We start from the raw sequence: 19,864 nt of genomic DNA, 5'->3' as shown, positions 1-19,864 counted from the left end.
CCTGCAGCTATTGTGACTCTGAGCTACAGCAGGACAGAAGGCCTCAAACAAACCGGCTCTAAACAATGTTTGGCCCCTTTTGTTTCTCGCCTGCCTTTCTTCTTCAGCCCTCCATCGCAATCTACTGGCCTCCTTTGTATTGATTTCCCTCATTCAGCAGCTCGTCGGCCTCTTTCCGCTGTTTTATATGCTCTTTTCTGGCTTTTTTTGTCCAGCACCCTCCCCCCGCCGAACCCTCCCTTCTCTGGCATTCTCTGCAGTGTGAGAACGCAGTGCGCCTCTTGACTGGATGCAACTCATTAAAGACACCTAATTGATGAAGAGTGTAATTAGTGTGACAATCGGAAGGGGAAATCAATATGTTTTTAGCCAAAAGAGCCACATCGGGGAGGACAAGATGGAAGAGAGCAGCATGTGAGGAGAACCGTATGTTGGGGTGACAGCAGTGTGAAGAGGCTCGCTTTCACTGTTAGATACAAAAGAGGAGAAATTGAGCTTCAAGAAAAGAGTTCAATTATTGACTGCATCACCAGGGAGAAACATTCTTGTTAGTCTATTGACTTATAATGCACACACACATTTTTAGTTTAATGTCAGCACCAAATAAGACCTTTACAGCGCTGACTCTCCTCATACAGAACAGACAGGTTCAGTAGCTTTAACCTTTAACCTCCCTGCTTATTTACAATGATAATTAATGTTCAGCTTGGTTCTACAGCTGTACTAACAAGTAGTTTATTGGAAATTATAAAATGCACCATGCCAAATTATGAGATCCTGACAGAAAATTGCGCCAAAGCCCAGCTGCTGTTAAAAACACATATCCTCAAGTAGAGAGTCAACACATTTAAAATCCACTTTGGATCAAAATATCCGTTTTTAGTAACAAAAACAGGCTGAAATACAGTCAACTGTGCCAACTGTCCAGTGCTGTGATTGTAGTTTGAGCTTATAGCAGTTTATCACAGATACATCAGTATCACAGTATACTGTATGTTGGCTACTAAGAAATATTAAGTTTCACTATAGAAATGCCAAAGATAAACTTAAAGGACCAGTGTGTAGGATTTAGTGGCATCTAGCAGTGAGCTTGCACAATGCAAAAACCTTGCCTCACTCCCCATTTGCAAGCATGTAGACGAACCTACTGCAGCCACAAAACTCGCTAAAAATGTGAAAGGCCATATCGAGAGCCAGCGTTTGGTTTTTCCATTCTGAGCTTCTGTAAACACATGGCAAGGCAACATGACTGTCTTATTATCAGGTGATTATACACTCATGAAGACATACTTGTGAACATTATCTTCAATTTCTGTCTTATTCTGCCAGTTATTACAAACCATGACTGGATCTGTGTTGTTCAAAACACTTTGCCATGTTGTTTCTCAGATTTCGTTCGTACTGCGTATATAAGCAACAGCCTTCACCAGCAGTGCAGACTATATCTAGTCTGGGAGGTAAATCCCAAGAAAACACACAGCACTAACAACTGCTTTGTTCATTGGTTTGAGTTCACAGTGGTAACTGGAAATGAGTCACATAAGTGAGTCTCTCAATTAAACAAATTTCACCTTGATCTTCTCTCATCTACCTCAGTGTCTGAACAGCAGGAGAGCACTGTTCAGAGAAACTTTTACAGGGAGTCAAAACCAGGACTTTGATAAGTCCTCCCCAACCCCCAGTGGAAATCACAACCTTGTGTATAAACAAAATTTACAGGTGGTTCAGAACTGTTGTTTGAATACTAAAATCAACTTAAATGAAAAATAAAAACCAAAAATAAACTTATGACATAAAAATCTCTTCAAAAGATATTTCTGCACAGCAACTTTTATAGTTCAGTAGTTCAGGAAAATTGCTGCCTCAGAGTCTTTCTGCAGGTCTCTGTCCAGTATCATCCTCCTCTCTTGCACCAACACCACCTACAGTACAACATTCACTCATTCATCCCCATGACTGTCTCCACACCCTCAACCTCCACACATCTAGTTCATAGACTGTTTGTTTTTAGAAAGATGTTCTTAAGCATCTAACTTCACATCAAAACGTACTCTCTATTTCTTTCACTTTTACTGAACTGCTCTGATGATCACAGTGTTCTGGTACAGTTTTTTCCAGATAATCCTTTCAAGTCCCCCCTACAGCGCAACTAACACTGCCAACTTTATGTTTTTGTCTGTTTTTTCTGACAGCAGAGCTCGAGGCTCCTTCTCTTTACTCTTGGGCAACATCCTTGTGAGTGAAAGTGTTCACAAACAGAGCGGAGCAGGTGGCTTGGTACGGCAATTTGGGGGTGTTGATTATGGTAGTTATCAAATCTCACTAACATGCACTTCCTCATGAACACATGGTTTTCATCAAGTTGAAACAAGTGAAGCACTTAAGGGAATTTGTTGAAAACAACTTTGTATTCTTACATGAATCCCAGCGTCTCCCTTGCTTAATTTTGTCCACCAGAGAACACTGAAGGTTTATGTTTCATCTAAAATATCTTACCCAACACATATACATCACAATTTTAATAACCAAATTTAAACAATTTTCAGTGTTTATGGTATGTTTATGTAGAAATAAATAAACATCAGCTGATATACATTGTCTCTGGCAATTGCTGATACTGTCATTCACCTCAAAAATGCAGCATCGGTCATCCATTATGAACTTTTGACCAATTTTTGGGATTACATTCATCATTTTGAGCCATTATCATGCTCCATAGAAATGAGCCTCCTTTAACTCACACCAGAGAATAAATACAGTCTCAGTACAGATCGTCTCTCTGTAAAGGTTCATGTTTTCTCCTCCTGTTTGAGTTCAGAAACTCTGAGCTTCAGCTCTGAGCAGCAGCAGCAGAGTCGTGAGCTGGAGAGGCTGAGCGCTCCCTCTCCTTCCTCTTCTGTGCTGCGTGTCTGCCACCTGCTGGTGAGGAGGGGGACTGGGGGTCCTGTTGGGATTCCTGCTGGGAGAGCTGGGAGAGGAGGAGGTCCACACTCTGGACCAGAACAGAGTCCAGAACTTTCTTCTCCTCTGAGGAGAAGCGGCCCAGGACGTGACGTTCCACTGATGTTTTCCCCGTCGGCCGGCCGATCCCGACCCGAAGTCTGGGCATCACCTGTAGGAGAGACGTGAGACAATCCTGCTGTTCACTGTTCTACACACAATCTACCTTCAGTCTATTGTTTTGAGCCTGATTTCTTTTTATTTCTTTTCAGCATCAAGCACACAAACATTTTCCTCTGAAAATTTTGCCTCATACGTTTTCAGCACTTTCATTCATGCAGTGCGTTTATATTTTGTACCTTCCTTAGTTCTACATGTGTATTACATTTTACTATGTCTGTATGTATAGTACACATTTACTGTATATATTAATTTTGCTATACATATGCAGCATCCTTTTATCTCCTCTCCTCAATAACCACTATAGAAATATGCCTGAGATGTCACCATTAGTTTAACCAGTAGATCAAAATGTCAAATTAAATCAAACATAAAAACACAAATAAAAAAAGACAATAAAATCAAAAATGAACCTGAAACTCCACAACAATTCAAAGTGTTGTGAACTTACATCAGTCTGAAGACAGTCTACACAGGAGCGGACTCCGTTATGACCTCTGTGAAGAAGAGGAATTTGTGATCAAAGTTAATTTCGCATTGTCCGTGTAATTTTAAACACGTGCAAATCAAACACTTCATGATTTACAATTTTTATAATTTTCTTATTCAGTATGTTTTATGTCTCTCCTATGATTATTATGACCAAATTACTTTTCTTTGTGTTTATTTCTCAAGCAGATTTCCATCTAATGGACATTTGTGTATTTATTACATAAATATAAAGTAATAAAACAGACAGCTTTGCTATTTATTGAATTTTATTGACTGTTTTAAAAAGCAGTACAGCTGTTTCAGTGGTTGTGTCAGCCTCAGCAGCCTCCCTGTGCAGTTTCTTAAGCACAATGTTCTCTCTCTTTTTAAATTGCTCAAAGCAGCCTATAGAAACACTGAATTTGTTCTCTCCCAGGCTCGCTGCCAAAACATTCAATCCACTTGACAGGAACGGCTTCAACCCAAGGTGCTGTGTTCTGTCTCCATCACTAGCAGCCTGACTGTTTCCTGTTGTTTGAGTACCTACACACGGTAGCCTGAGGAACACCAAGTTTTGTTGCTGCTTCTCGCTGACACTTTATCATAAGCGTCGAGGACACCACCCTTTTCACTGAGAGAAAATGTTCTTTTTCATGTCACGATTTCAATGTGCACACAGCAAACAGAGCCAGTAGCAGAAGCAGATGGGTTGCTGTAGCTTTAATTTTTTTCCCCCCATATAAACCCCATTTAAACACGTATGTATATGAATGATTCTGTCCCAAGCTTTTTGATCACTGTAAGCTCTTTCCACTGTATTTATGATCCTAAATCCTTTATTTTTGCACTACTGAATCTTCAGTCACTTCACATATGATGGGTTATTATTTCTCAAAGGAAGCTCAATTCACCAACAGTCAGGTCTACTGCTTACACACATTGAAAGTTATATGAATGACATTTGCTTCCCTGTTCCAGGCCTTCAAACGTCAGTATCCAGAGGTAACACACGAGTGCGAAATTCAGATAACAAGAACATTATGAACAAAACCGACCTGGCACTTCCTCCATGTTTGATGGCGATTTTCCCCAGAGGTTTGTCCAGCTCATCGTGGACCAGCAGGATGTCCTCAGGCCTGATGCCGTATTTACTAGCTAGAAGAGGACAAACAGACACTTAAGAGCAAACATTCAATGTGGAATTGGTTTCAGTGCTGTTGCTGCTTTATCGGGTTGAACATAATAGTCTGTGAAGAGAAATTGATGTTAACACATTCAGGAAAGTCCTGATTCATTTAATCTTTGATGTAAACACACAAACACTGATGCTGAATGACGCCAGTGTGACGCTGTGGTTGTTGATTAAATTTCTGTTTAATTATTTGTCCCACATAGGCAATTAATTAAATGGCAAACAAAGGTGCTTGAGATAAGAGACAGACAGACAACTGACACACATACACAGACACAAAGAGATGGTGACCTCACCTGCTTTGGCCACGGACACCCCGTTGACGTTCATCAGCAGCCTGGGACGGAGCAGCACCACATGCGTGTGTTCTACCTCTGACACGATGACCTCACCAGACACGTGCTTGTCGCCGCGCCAACGGTCGGCCACGCCGAGCCGGGCAGCGAGCGCGCCAAGCACCGCCATGCCAATGCTGTGTCTGGTACCCTCCATCCCTGGGTTGCCCAGGCCCACCACCTGACACACAAACAAACACATACACACACTTGACTATGTTTTAACTAATAATCTTTAAATTGGGTTTGACAAGAAAAAAAAAATAAAAGTAGCAGTAAAGAGAAGATCTTCAGATACATATCAATGTATTGTTTAGATTTGGATCATCACATGTTAAAGGAAATGGTTGGTGATATGCTATACATAGATTTCTGGAACAAATTACCAGATGATCTACAGTGCACTCCAGACACTGTTATTCTCTTAATCCTTTGAATCTCATGTTTATTGCCTGTATTTGTTTATTCTTTATCATTCTTCCCCATTATTGTCTCTTATTTGGAACATGTTTCCATATTATTTTTGCCTTCTCTTTTAAACTCACAATTTTAAAGTCTTTTATTTTTCTCTTTTTCTTTTAAATATATGTACAGGACTTTGAAATTGCCTTAAGTGGATTACCATTATAGTTTTCTCACTGTTAACAAGACCAAAGTAATTCTACCAAGAAGTATTGTCTGTATGTCCAAATCCTCATACATCATCTGTGCCATAGAGCTCCACTGTTAAATTAAGTCTACTCAGATGACTGCGCCACATCAGAATGACAAATGGATTATTGTTGCTACAATGCCAATTGTGAATCATCAGAAAAGTAGGAGAGACATTGAGTTTAGCTGAGGAGGCTGACATAAACACACATTACACACACATACATATACAGCCACTGCCTTGTACTGATGGTACTGATCCACTGGCAGCAGCAACAGCTCTATTTAAAGGATTACTATAGACTACATTGTATTAAACTGTGGCTCTATGGCTACTAACACACTGCAAACATTGTGTTCTGCCTCTACACACTGAGCTAGTATTTATTTTGAGTTGAACAGGACACTGTGAAAAGGCACAGGCAAGTTAACACAGTGGAACTCAACAGACAAATTATTAAAGGAAAACACAACTGTCTTTACAATGCCACAGTGAAAATTAAACTTATTTAATATGGTATGCTTGCGTGTTCAGTCTCCATTAAATTATTTTTTTTGTGGCTGGAAAATGTACCAGCTCACATTACACAAGTAGTAAAGGGAGCAGAGATAATTAGCTGAACTCCAACTCAATGTTTAACTTAATATATAGGACTTAATTAAATGAAATTCATACCGAATTCAAAAGTGGTTTAGACTGATCCAGAAAATGTATCCAGACTTATATTATGGGATAAATACTTTGTCCCATCAGCAAAACAACATTAAATTAGCAGAAGTTTCAATGGAGTTTGGTGACATTTTTCAAAATAGTGTAAGTAAATAAACTTATGACAACCAAAAGTTTAACAAACGTGTGACTATAGTGTAGTAGACAAAATGTAGAGGATGTGAGATTAAATAAACTTACCAGTTTTCGGCGGCCTTGTGTGTGTATTTCTGCTTCAATGCCCATCGCAGGTGTAAACAGCTCACTCAGCAAAACTCGGTGTATGACTCGTGTTAAAAGTCGTCGCATTGTGATAAAGTTCAACAGCTTCTTAAAACAGAGTGACAAATACCGACAAACTTTACTTAAAACTGTGCCTTTTTTCAATCGGCCCATGAAACAGACCGTCTGCTCTTGTCATTTAGTCAAATTCCAGATGTTTTATTTACAGCGATGAAATAACAGCTGCTATGTGAACATCCTGTTATGATTATCGTGTCACTGGACCGATTTCTCAATGGTTTTCACTATATCTGAGGTGTTTATCGGCATTTGCCTTTAATATTTAGCTACATTAAATAAGAAACTCACAGAAACACAAACGTAAGTTTTTACATCGTACTGATATCACGAGTATGTGAAGGTTAAAGTATCTTAAACTGGTATTGCTAAGTTTAGTTAGCTTACTGTACCTTGTTGGCTAACTGCTCAAGACAGCATCAGACCAAATTAAGAACAACACACGCACAATACGTTCAAAACACTGGCACCGGTGAGGCTAACATAATATAATACCGGTTGAATTGAGAATTTAAGTAATTTTTAAAACATTTTCATGTCTCATAACAGGTTATATGAACTGGTCACCCTGTCATGCCTCTCAGACAGAAGTCAACGAGCGCTACAAAGACAACATGAATGAACTGGCTTGTCCGCCTCTGTTGGGCTACAGCGCCATCTAGCTCTGTGACTGAGAAATACACTGCATTTTAGTCAACACTCAAAACCAACAATGTTATGTCTCTGCTGTATTCAACAGATTACACTTAAACTGTAGGGTAAACACAGGTGTTACAAATGGTGATTATTAAGGCTCCATTTACTGTGGCAGAGTTTTTCCAGTGAGCCAACGTGCAATTTAGCTGCACCTGAATCTTAATTATCATTGGTGACACCTGTGTGTATTAGTGCGTTAGTGGCAGTATGTGATTAAAGTGCATGGCTTCTGAATAATAAAGACCTTTTAATAGACTAATAGTAATTCAAAAAATGTTGTTTAAGAATAATCAAATGATAGCCATGGAATTAACAAATGGTTTTATATTGTTTCTATTTTATTTTGCTTAGATTCTTTACGTTTGACAATTCCCTGTAATAATTCCTATAATTTTACAACAATCAATGCAATTATGAAATATTGATGCCTCAAGGGTCAAGTATGTGGCAGTAACTGACTTTAAATATCTCATTAAAGGAACACAAAAAAGAAACTCCATCAAAAGTTTTATTGTATTTTATTTGATGACATTTATTTCTAATATTTGCCTTTTGAGCTGTAAGTTCAACAGACTGATTATCAGTCCTGAGCTGGCGAGCAGGGAACAACGTCAGTCAGTGGCTGACATCTCTCCACCACAGCGTTGATCTCGCCGACGGTCACGCCGTCATAGGTGCCTGTGATGTACGTCCAGTGGGTGTCTCCATTGTGGTTGGTCCTGCTCAGTCTGCCGGTGAAGGGGATGTCAGCTGTCATCTTCCTGCCCTCCATCCTGACGGCGCAGGAGTGGTTGGGTGGGACCACCAGCTCCACGGAGACAGAGTGACTGATGGACTCCACCATTTTGGTCCCCTCTGAGAAGGTCACCGTCTGCTCCTTGCTTAAGTCCACGGTTCCCGGGCCGAGGATGGGCACTTTGGCTGTCATGGTGGAGACGGAGCCATTGCGGGTCTCTCTGCCGATGTCCCAGGTCTTCTCCATCGTACTGGTCTTCTCCAAGTTCACTGTCTTCACCACACTACTGCACTCCAGGTTGGTGACTTTGGCGAGCTTCAGCGCCTCCGGAGGGTGGTGGAACAGCTCCATCTGGTCGATGGCGTACTCCACATGAGAGATGTGCTGGCTGTAGCTGTCTGTGTTGACGGCGAAGACCTGGTAGTGCTTGTACCAGTACTCATCGCCCTCCCAGGGAAGGAAGAAAGCCTCATGTTGGGTCACCACTTTGCCAAGACCGTACTTGTTCTTGCCAACGTAGATGTCTGAGTTGGGACAAGTTTTGATGGAAAAAGGTGGGACTGACCCGTACGATTCTTCAACCCACTGCACAAACTCAAAGTGGTCCACATTTACCAGCACTTCAAACTTGGAGGATGCATACTCTTTGTCGGCGTACGGGTACTGGCAGAAGCTGCCTTTGCTGGGAGTGTAGAAGCCGGCCTCGCAGTTGACTTTGCACACGTAGTCAGTGCGTTCGGTGTAGCCGTTGAAAATGGCGAGAGCGCCGTTTGGGAGGGAGCCGTTCCAAGTGACCCACTTGAGGTTGGTGTATTCACCAAACATGGGGAAGGAGTGTGAGGTCGTCTCAGTTTGTGGGATATCTTTAATTTTAGGAGGCTTGATGACTTCCCGGGAAGGGACGACATCTTCCAGCGAGGGGTTAAGCCATCGCACTGCATGACAAGACAGAAGAAAACTGGCATTAGGTTTTGGTATAAAACATATCTTTTAAGTAAACTCTCTCTCTGAGTGTCTGACTATATGAAACTGTAATGTTATGATGTGACTCACTAGGTCTTTCTTGGCCGTCCTGCAGCTGGGAGATGTAGAGCAGCGGGTCAGCCTGCACCGCTGGGCTGCAGAGCTGCAGCACTGCAAAGACAACAGCGACACAAAACCTCATCTGCACACACAGGGGAAACACATGTCAGGATCAGAGGAAATTTAATTTGAAGCAAAGCTACAAAGCCAAAACTCATCAAACCTACAAAAGTAATAAATACAGATGCAACAGTCGTGAAATTCTGGGCCGATACGATACCGATGAAAAGTCCGAGTCCAGCTGTGAATAACCAATTCAACATTTAGTAAGCACAAAATTGATGTAAAAATGAGCTCTGCCGTTGGTTGATGTCATTTTATTTGTCAAAAGCAGTCAACAAGCTGAATATTGGCTGATACTGATGTTTGATTGATAAATTGGTGCATCCCTAATAAACACTAATTTCTTTCTGTCATGCCCTCCTTTGGAAACTGACAAAGTTAAATTGTGATGTAATGTTAAACATAAGATAACATAATCGCACTATTTACTGTCCTGTGTAAGCATGTTTTGATTTAGGCGCACATTTAAAATGTAGTCATTTTAAAATTTTTTATTATTTGCATTAATCTTGGCTTTTTTTGGCTGAAACGTACAGTAACAGAAATACAACAACGATATCATCGTCCATCACAGTGTTTCGCTGTTTTCACATCGTCATATGTCATAAAGTCTGATACTGTGACGGCCTTAGTTCCAGCAATTATAGAACACAGCCTTTAATAATGCTAACTGTGTCTAATCCTAACCTGGATGGAGTTTGTGTCAATGTGATAAGGGACTGCGCCGTATAACAAAAAAGCTAAATTCTACTTGCTCCTGGCCATCTATAGAGGTCTATAAAGGTTAGACACTGTATGATACTACTCCAAAAATAGGTTTCTGTTCTTAATAGCAGGTGAAAAAGACCCCTTTGATTAGCAAACATGAGTTTATGTCAAACAGATAGAATTTCCTTAGAAATATTGTTTAAATTAGAATCACCTCAATTACCAAAAAATGCAAAACAAAATTAAAGGAAATTAGTGGAAAGAAACACAGTTCTGATTGTTTACAACTTTACAACTTTGTGAATACACATGCTGCAAAGATTATATGTTCTCAGAAGTGATCAAGAAGCTGCCAGGCTTAGTGCCGAGCCAGATATATAATTAAAGCAGCGGTATTATTAACTGGATGATCCTTCGTTTATGTCAGATTAATGTTAGGAGCCGCCTTAAGAAATTGTCACTGAATACCTCTTACAATGGATGTTCTAAATTATTGCAGGTTCAAATATTTTATATTTATTTATTGTCGATTCTGATTGCCAAATAATCAGACTTGAAATGATGCAGATTGTTGTTTATCAGAAAAATGAGAACACAGCAGCACTTCATTCACATACAGAGAAGCAGTATTTACCTCGACAGGTTCCTCCTGCAGTGACACTGCCTGCACTACGTGCTGAGTTTTAAAACCTCCCTGCAGACTCATTATTGCCTGCAATAAACAAGAGAGAGAGCTGCTGCAGCTTCTTGCCCAGTGACCCAGTGTGTTTACACTCTCAGTTTGAATCTGATGTGTTCGTGTTAAAGGAAAGACTCAGACTAGAAAATAACCACACATGAAGCTTCTGAATGAAATATTCAGAATTAACAAGTTAAAAATTCATATATGTGAGGTAGGGTGCTCGACTGTGCATACTTGGTTTTCTTGAGCAACAGCCTGTTTCACTCCAGTTGCATGTACTCTTACTGGGAGCTGACCAGTTCAACCACTGTACACTGATGTCAGTGGCAGGTTCAGTGTTTTGCTTAAGGATACAGAAGAAGTGAGAGGGAGACAAAATTTACCAGCAAGGCCCAGATTCAAAATAGTGACCTAAATCTTGTGTCCTTAATTTTTTTTTTATTAGAGTGACCCTGATGAAGGCCAGAGTTAAACATTAAGCTGTTTGACATACAAGTATTGCTTGAGTTTTACCTCTTGCACTTTGGAAATAAGTGAAGTTGTTCCAGAAACCCCTTCATGCTCCACTCCCCAAATTTGATATGCCATTAGATACATTAAGGCTTTGGCTTAACAGTCATATTTAGATGTTTTTTATAGTAGGATGCAGGTATATTTGAATAAAACCTCATCACATGCCAACTAAAATGTATTGCAATATGTACCTTTTTTTTAACATGCCAAGCAGAAGGAGAAAATTCACGAAGTTACCAAGGTTGCTCAAATGTCACTGGAGCACAGAGCAAAAAGGGGCAGGACTTAGAAAGGGTCAGTTGGCCCATTTTCGTTAAGAATATTGCCCTTTTCTTATGCATTATATCATAAATCACATTTTGGAAACGATGCTTTGTAAAATACCAGTTCCCGAGCAAGTTTACTGTAGTACACCTCGGTGGTGCAGGCACAGATTTTACACATCTTTGGTATTTTGTTGTTTTGAGTGTTGCCTGCACAGCATGTGTGGGCTGACTAGTTCACCTAACCCCTGTAAACCCATCCAGCTGTGCAACAACTGCTGAAAACGGTTCATTGTGGGAAATCAAACTGAGAAGTCAGACTTCAGGTTCCACCTGCCGGCCTGTTGGCCATGTGTGAATTATTGAACTTATTTAACTACATTGTCTTACTGTTCACCAGCTACAGATGCTTATGTAAGGGTCCTTGTGCTCTTTTGACCTGCTTTGTCCTTGACTTGAAAACATCTACCTACAGCTCTGGAGGAGTGTAAAAAGACTGTCCATGCTGATAATGATAACAGGATTCTTAATTGATTGTTGCTTACAAAACAGCGTCCCCCACCCCTCCTCTTTCTGTGAACTGACTCTTTGATGAGACTGTTAAAAGTCCTTCATAAATAAATTTGGCTGGATTTAATGCCCTGTATCTACTGGGCGATAGAGGATTGCATGATGTCCAAAGTGCTGTGGCGCTCTTTCTCCGTCGATGACAAGATACTGTATGTGCAGATAAGCTCATACTGGGAACGCACTGATTAGATCCCCTGTAGTGGGTCATTGATTAAGAAAGTCCTTGTTGCGTAATGTCGCCGGCTGCCAAGATTAAACCAGGGGAGAAGCCGCTCAACACGGACATTGTTCTGCACGCACAGCCCTATCATTGAAAATCGCTGATGTCATGGCCATCTGCGTGCGTCCTTGAGACAGAAAGTTATTATCAATTTATTTATTTCAGTCTGAATGGGGGCTCTTTGTGAAACAAGACTGTGTAAAGGTCATTTACATTGACTAAACTGCACTGTCACTGCCTTCACTAGTTCAGCATTCAGAGTGTGAATGCTTTAAAGAACCCGTCATTCATGAAACGCAAGAGAACTTTATATTATGTTATTCAGATTCAGTGTGTTATTCAGAGTAATATCGTGAGTGGGACAAGCAATGACTCAGTGTGATTCACAATTTATGTGATTCATGTTTTCTTATTTTCACACAGTAGAGGCTGATTGGATATGTGAAACAGGGTGGGTTTTTTCTCATGGAGGCAAAGTCTAAAAGTCTTGTGTGATTTGTAGTATCGCAGGAAATAAAGACTGTATTTAATGTCAAAGTTGAATGTTGAAATCCCAATTTGTGTGTGTGAAAGCAAATAGTATTTCCCATCTTTATTAATTCACTGCTGGAGCATTTTTAAAACATGAAATTAACCCCAAAAACAAACAGCAGAATGCATTTAGTGCCATGGATGGATTACTGAACAGGCCTACTGGGCTCAGTGCCAGGGGCCCAAGGAGGCCTTAAGCCAGAGCCTCTTTGTGAAGTCACTGTTATTTATCATGAAGCCAAGGTACTTAATCATTCATGTCAATAACAGAGCCCAAAAAGTCCTACTGAAGGGATTACTGAAACAAAAACCATCATCATTAAGTGACTGTTTATTGATTCTGTTTATCTATAGCAGTGTTTCTCAAACAGGGGTTCATGGACCTCCTGTGGTTTGTGGCACTCTGGCAGGAGGTCTGTGAAATGTTTTCAGATTTTCAAATTTAAATGATCATATTCTCATTATCTTTGTAAAAAAAAACAAAAAAAAAAAACATTTATTTTACAATAGGCATTATTAGATCTTTATTATGATTTTAAGTAATCATTACTTCTTTACACAAACTACAATTTCCTTTCCACAAACAATTTTTTTTTGCATATCATACTCACACCCAGACAAGGCCTGTTATTGTTCTTTTATGTCTTTTTTATTGGGCTCATTTTATATTTTCTATTATATATTTGATTGTATATCATATAAAATAATCAGAATCGTATTTTATTTTATGTATACATTCATGTGAAACACGCTGTTGATGTATGTGGATGTACATTATGGGTACTCTGCTGACATGGTGCAAATATTTTGATACATAACACATATTTTTGTCATAAATTTGTCTTATGTTGTTGTTTTATATAACTAAGGAGAAGTATAAAGAAAATGTCAACTTATTCCAACGGACATACGTGAGGGGGTCCTCGGTTCTTTTCTTATTTTCCATCTTGTAACGGATCCTTGGATGAGAAAAAAGGAACCTCTGATCTGTAGGAAGGTTAGAGGGGCTGAGGACTCCAATATGGGCCCCTCACACTATGGAGAGAAATTCAAAAAGCAAATGCAAAACAACAGCATTGAACTTCGAATTTATGTGTGGCTGTAAATCCTGCTGAGGTACAGGGGGATTCAGTTATTGTGCTGTTGGCTGCAAGTCAATGTACCTGCACCACTGGGGGTTGGGGAGGCTTTTACACATCTGTGCCCAGGGGCCCATGGTCTCATAATCCGCATATGTTTAGTGCTACTGCTGTACAAAACATCTATGCTGGCAGATCTGTACTTGCCACAGTGGTGCTAATATGGCCCCACTGAATAATGCTTACCATATTCACCATCTGTGTTAAAATGCTAACATTAGCTAATTTAAGCTGGTGGAAATGATTTGACTTGAATTTACACTAACACGTATTCAAAAAAAAAAAAAAAAAAGAGAGAGAGAGAGAGAGAGAGAGAGAGAGAGAGAGAGACTACTTATCTGGTCATGTCCCTGGGTGGGAACTTTTGGACCCACGTTTTTCTTCTCATGAATAATATTTTGGAGGTATCGTTGCAAATGAATACCAAGATTGATTCATATTCTTTTGGTTATGGAAAGAAAATGCACACATATAACTGCACACTGGTTCTGTGAGGATATAGTTTCCATAGGAGAACACACAACCAGAATATTCAAGGAGTGTATGAAAATACCTATAGACTGACGAAAACTTTTAAATAAAGTAAAACTGAACAATTAATGTTTATGTTAAGTCATAATACAACTTTGACCCGCTTGGAATCTACCCTCCTTTCATAAATATTCACCATTTATTTTTTATTATTACAAAATTCTTTTTTCACTCTCTCCGCTTTTTGATTTTTTTTTTGTTCAATCTATGCAACTACATATATTTTTTCCTTCTGTGGGCATGTCTCTTTCATTTATTATGTTTTGTAAATGTACTTAATTACCCCGATGTTTATGTGTGTTATGTGTTGTAAATTTAAACTCCTAAGTACTAAAATTTCCTTGATGTCATGTGCTGGAGGAGAGGTTGTGAAGAAAATGGAAGTAAAGAAAAACTTAAAGGACCATTTGATTTTATTTTTCAATGTATTTTCATCATGCAAAGTTTGCTTTTAGTCGCCAGCTGGCACAAGAGACATTTTCCATTTACCACACAACACATGCATGGCATTATTTTTATTGTGACATAATTTGCTGTAAAGATGTTCAAAAATATCTTTTAGTGTTTTTTCTGTCAGTCTTTTAGGGGCAAGGCTGTGCATCGGCCACAGGTTCACAGCGGTCCACGACTGCCCGGACTTCTCCGATCTGGACTCCGTCGTATGTCCCAAAGATGGATGTCCACTGGGTCTCCCCGTTGCGGTAGGTGCGGCTGAGGCGTGCTGAGTAGGGAATGTCGGCTTTGATCTTGCGTCCCTCCATGCGGACTCTGCAGGAGTGGTTCGGTGGGACCGTCAGCTCCACGGACACGGAGTGGCTGAGAGCCTCCACCACGGTGGTTCCTCTGGAGAACTGGAGCGTCTTCTCTCCGCCCAGTTCGATGCCTCCGGAGCCAATAAAGGGGATTTTAGCGGTGATGCTGCCTGTGATGCCCAGCATGGTGGCTCGTCCGATGTTCCATGTGGTCTCCACTTCTGTGGTCTTTGAGATGGTGACTGTCTTCGTTATTGCCTGGCACTCATTGTTGGTGACTCCAGAGATGCGCATGGTTTCAGGAGGATACTGGAAGATGGCAACCTCATCGATGTTGTACTTGACGTCAGTGATGTGCTGGGTATAGGCATCCCTGTTGATGGCCAGGACCTGGTACTTTTTGTACCAATACTCATCGCCTTCCCACGGCAGGAAGAAAGCTTCAAACTGAGGAACAACCTTCCCGAGACCATACTTGTTTTTCCCAACGTAGATGCCAACACCTGCGCAGGTCCTGACTGAATGTTGGGGCACTGAACCGTAGGAACCTTCCTTCCACTCCAGGAACTCAAAGTTATCTTTGTTGGCCAGGATCTCAAACTCAGGGGCGTAGTACTCGCGGTCTCCATAGGGGTAGCGACAGTATGGGCCCAGGCTTGGGTTGTAGAAGCCGGCCTCGCACTTGTACTTGCAGACGTAGTCGGTGCGCTCGGTGTACCCGTTGTAGATTGCAACAGCTCCGTTGGGCAGAGAACCGGTCCAGGTCAGCCACTCCAGGTTAACGTTGTCACCGAATATGACGGAGGATGGCAGAGCCTGCTGCTGTTCCAAGTCTGCAGGAGTCAGAGGAGCTGACACCACATTGTTACCTGTCGGTTCAGGCACCTGGTCCTCCAGCTCTGGGTTCAGTAAGGAAACTGAAGAAGAGACAGACGGAAAGTTTACATATTAAATCAGACCTAACTTTTCATCAAAAGCTATATGAGGTGTCAGGGGTACTGAATATACAACCCTCCTCATTCTCCTTATTTCCTTCCAGGATCAAAATTCTCCTGTTTGTCTCCTGATTTCCTTTTCATTATCCTGTTTCTGATACTGTAGTGTGTATAAGCCCTATAAATATCTACAGTTCCCACCTGGACAATACAGCTACACCCAACCAGACATCCTTTGAATAATTCCTGTCTCTTAGGGAAAGTTTTAAAGGAAAGTGGCATGCATTTTGTAAAATCTGACATGTCAGTTTTCTTTTAGGGTCAGGAGCAAAAAAATACACAAATGAAAGAAAACTGATGAATGTTTGTGCCAGAGATTTATTCACACTAGAGGCACAAATTAATATCTATTCTTTCCTCAGAATTAAAAGTAAAATTAAAAATATTCAACATAAAAATGTTGTTTTAGTGTACTAAATATCTTGTTATTTTATTTCTTCCCAGAATGCAGGAAACAAAGTCTCTGTTTTGTTGTTGTTGTTGTTTTTGAGGTCTCAAAGTTGGCAAGTATGGTGAGGAGGGCCACAAAGATGCTAGAATGAAGAGCCATAGATGCGGAGCCCATAGACAATGTCTGCTTACAGAGTCCAGACTTTTGTGCTCTTCCCTGAGTGCTATTCTTACAAAACTACTACTAAAACTGAAAATGAACTCTGGGAACACAATATCAGGGATCAGACTGTCTGGGAAGTCTGGAAAACATTTCCTTCAACCTTTCCTGCACGGTATAGTTATATATCTGTACTGCGGGTGTAACACAAAACTACTGTATGTACCTTTATCTCTTTCCAAAAATATGGCATGTTTACCTTTTCTGAACTGTGAGCTCTTTTTCACAATGTCCTGCACACTGGCTGAGGACAGAGCCACCAGGGCCAGCAGCAACAACACCGACAGCTTCATCTGGAGATGAAACACAAAATGTTTTCAAAACTCAGCATGTGAATTAAGTTTGTAAGTTCTTCTCAGAGCATTTCACCCTTTTAAAAATGAAAAGTTATCCCAAACATCTCCTCCATTTTGTCCCAAAAGGGATCTGAATTTTAGGCATTAGACTGGATTATTCCATCATTTCCTTTGAGCTGAAGACAAGAGACAAACGACCTTCATCTCAACAGCAAATTGGACTCAAAGTTTTAAAGACACACAATATTTGTAAGTTTGATCTCTGTCTTTCAGCATGTTATATGTTATCTATAACCTCTTTTCTGTTACAGTGTAGTGTAGTAGACATCCGTGTTAAACGACACAACGCTCTCAAGTTAATCACTTAAATAGAAATTTATGTTATTTTTCCCAGAAATTGTTTAAACTCATTTTTTTAACCATAAAATTATTTATTATCTATATTTTTATTTGTTATTTTATTTATAATATCAGAACAATTCATTTAAAATCAATACCTTTATTAATGCCCGGTGCATCATGGAATTATGTAGAAGAACCCACATTTTATTATGATTAACAATATTAACCTATTTTTGTTAATAAGACGATCAAGTACAGGAAATGCAATGAAATGGTCAGTTTTCTCCAGAAGATATTTGATGAAGCCACGACTTTGCCTTGCATTTGTATAAAATAAAATCTGAAATTTTAAATTATGCAAGAATAAAACTATGACCAGTTAATACTGATTGATTGCTAGAAATTACTGCCACTTGATCATGAATTATTGTCCTGAGTCTGATTGACTGAGGGGGAAAGAAGACTGAACAGCACTCACCCTTACAGTCGCTCCCCACCGAGTCCACAGCAGGTCACCTCCAGGTTTATATATCCTGGTTTATGGCTGAACCATAAAGCAGACTGGGCACTTTCGCTCAGCTTGTAAGTGACTTCTCTGTGTGAAGTGAAGAACTGACTTCTCAAACTGAGAAAATGCTTACGAAAATCCATTTTTTTTGCAGTGTTCATCAGTTTGACTGAACGGTTGTTGGTTTAACTTAATATCTTATTCTTATTGAATGTTTTCTCAAGTTTAGTTCTTTTAACTCGATTGGCTTTACAAAAGTCACATATAACTTTAAACTCCAAGGTCAATTAACTTACATTTTTAAAACTTTTGTTTTGTGTTCAAGCCATTTACAATAAACGTTTAAGCTGAGAGAGCAAATTGGATTTCACAGTGACTTTATGGAAAATTACTGATCAGCTTCTAGGTGGAAATATCTGTAGTGTTTTGTTTTTTTTTAATGTAGAGCACCTCTCTATTATTCACAACAGCCTTGCTGTTGTAATGCTGTTTTCATGACCCAGTATAAAATGAGCACAGATCAATCCAGGATAAGATTCAGTATTATTAACGAGTAAAAAACCAGACTGATAAGCCAGTAACTTATCAGTTAACTCTGTCCTATAAACTATCATAGTGCGTGTCAAATGTCATTTATCCTCTTTAACAACATCTGATAAACTCTGAGAAATCCAAATCATAAAATGGATCAAGATTTAATCACCCGTGTAAAGATGAAAGTGTTTCTTTTTCATCATCATGCTCTACATTTGGTGAGCTAAGCTCTTAACATCAACCCACACTTTAAAGGAGTAATCCACAAAAAAATGGGAGTTTGGAGTCACAGCAGCTTCAAAATTGAATTGACAAATTATTACTACTAATACTTCTGCTTGCAAAATTTTTCTAGTCTTCAGCTGATTTTCAAGATCTTTATCAGCAGATTGAGTTTGCTCAGTAATCATGGATATGGCTCAGCTCTCGTCATGCAACCTGCACTGTAAATACAATACAAAAAAATTTATCAGCTTGTTATTAACACTCATTTTAAATAAGTTACTTGTACTTTGAGGTCGAAAAAGCTGCTAAACTCAGTGTGCTTGAGTTTGGTTCACTTAAACAAACCAAGTATTTACATGTTATGTTTTTTTCAGTGGTGAAAGGTAACTAAGTACATTACTCTTGTACTTAAGTATCCCACAAATTAGAGGCACTTAACACTCTACTATACTATACTGAAAGTAAAAAACAGACTCATCTGGCCTCTGTAGAGCCTGTTAGTCTTTATTTATATCAGGGCTGCCCAAACTAGGGTGCCCGGACCAAAGTTGGCCCACCATAATGTTTGATTCGGCCCACCAGATGTTTCTAGCTTTAATTAAGAATGAATATAGAAATTGTTATTTATGCTGTTTTATTTCTGTCTGTCGTCTCCTTTGTCTCTCTCACCTTTCCAGTCTACCTTCACCTGTCTTGTTCAATAGAGGCAAAAGCCCCCAATAATATAAAGCCTGTGTCTGGCTGGCGTCTGATGGCTGCCCAACCTCGCCGCGAACCCATGGCCGCTGCAGAGGACCCACAGCCTTCACACATGGGACACACGCTCCGCCAACCGAGCCATCCAAGTGCCCCGGCAAACTCACCATTCTAAGTTCAAAATGAGAAAAAACAGTCAGTGACTACATTGGTGCAGATCTGATGAGAAACTGGGTTGGGGGTTGAGGATGAAGGGTGTTCAGTTCACAGTATTACCTTATGCAGGTAGTTATCTGACCAGTACCGTCAAGAAAGAGTACAGTGTGTTTGTAGATACGTAAAGTGTTGACACACTCAAGTAAACAAGTTAGTCTAACTACTGTGCACTCTCAA

At 39.9% G+C, this 19,864-nt stretch overlaps 3 protein-coding genes across 5 annotated transcripts; all 3 read right to left on the bottom strand.

Annotated features, from left to right (window-relative positions):
- Window positions 1-2,539: 2,539 nt before the first annotated feature.
- Window positions 2,540-7,387, bottom strand: ptrh1 (peptidyl-tRNA hydrolase 1 homolog). Of its 3 annotated transcripts, none has more exons than XM_084728228.1 (6): window positions 7,171-7,387; window positions 6,680-6,808; window positions 5,080-5,299; window positions 4,647-4,746; window positions 3,572-3,617; window positions 2,540-3,112 (listed from the first exon to the last, which is right to left on the bottom strand). In XM_084728228.1, the coding sequence occupies exons 2-6, from the start codon at window positions 6,785-6,787 to the stop codon at window positions 2,831-2,833; spliced, it is 756 nt and encodes a 251-aa protein (XP_084584354.1). In that variant the 5' UTR covers window positions 6,788-6,808; window positions 7,171-7,387; the 3' UTR covers window positions 2,540-2,830. The 3 variants fall into 3 exon arrangements, with proteins under 3 accessions (XP_084584354.1, XP_084584353.1, XP_084584352.1); XM_084728227.1 differs by having other exon boundaries at window positions 6,680-6,805; XM_084728226.1 differs by having other exon boundaries at window positions 6,680-7,387.
- A 588-nt stretch (window positions 7,388-7,975) lies between these two features.
- On the bottom strand, window positions 7,976-10,738 carry LOC146320105 (natterin-3-like). The gene is made up of 3 exons (XM_084728225.1): window positions 10,699-10,738; window positions 9,264-9,375; window positions 7,976-9,145 (listed from the first exon to the last, which is right to left on the bottom strand). Exons 2-3 carry the CDS (start codon window positions 9,373-9,375, stop codon window positions 8,055-8,057), a joined length of 1,203 nt encoding a protein of 400 aa, XP_084584351.1. The 5' UTR covers window positions 10,699-10,738; the 3' UTR covers window positions 7,976-8,054.
- A 4,170-nt stretch (window positions 10,739-14,908) lies between these two features.
- On the bottom strand, window positions 14,909-18,048 carry LOC146320104 (natterin-3-like). Its single transcript, XM_084728224.1, has 3 exons — window positions 17,987-18,048; window positions 17,070-17,163; window positions 14,909-16,182 (listed from the first exon to the last, which is right to left on the bottom strand). The coding sequence occupies exons 2-3, from the start codon at window positions 17,161-17,163 to the stop codon at window positions 15,095-15,097; spliced, it is 1,182 nt and encodes a 393-aa protein (XP_084584350.1). The 5' UTR covers window positions 17,987-18,048; the 3' UTR covers window positions 14,909-15,094.
- Window positions 18,049-19,864: the final 1,816 nt, after the last annotated feature.

Source organism: Lutjanus erythropterus, chromosome 10, assembly GCF_056507025.1.
Source record: "Lutjanus erythropterus isolate fLutEry1 chromosome 10, fLutEry1.hap2, whole genome shotgun sequence".
NCBI lineage: Eukaryota > Metazoa > Chordata > Actinopteri > Lutjaniformes > Lutjanidae > Lutjanus > Lutjanus erythropterus.
This window is presented reverse-complemented; position numbering and strand designations above follow the sequence as displayed.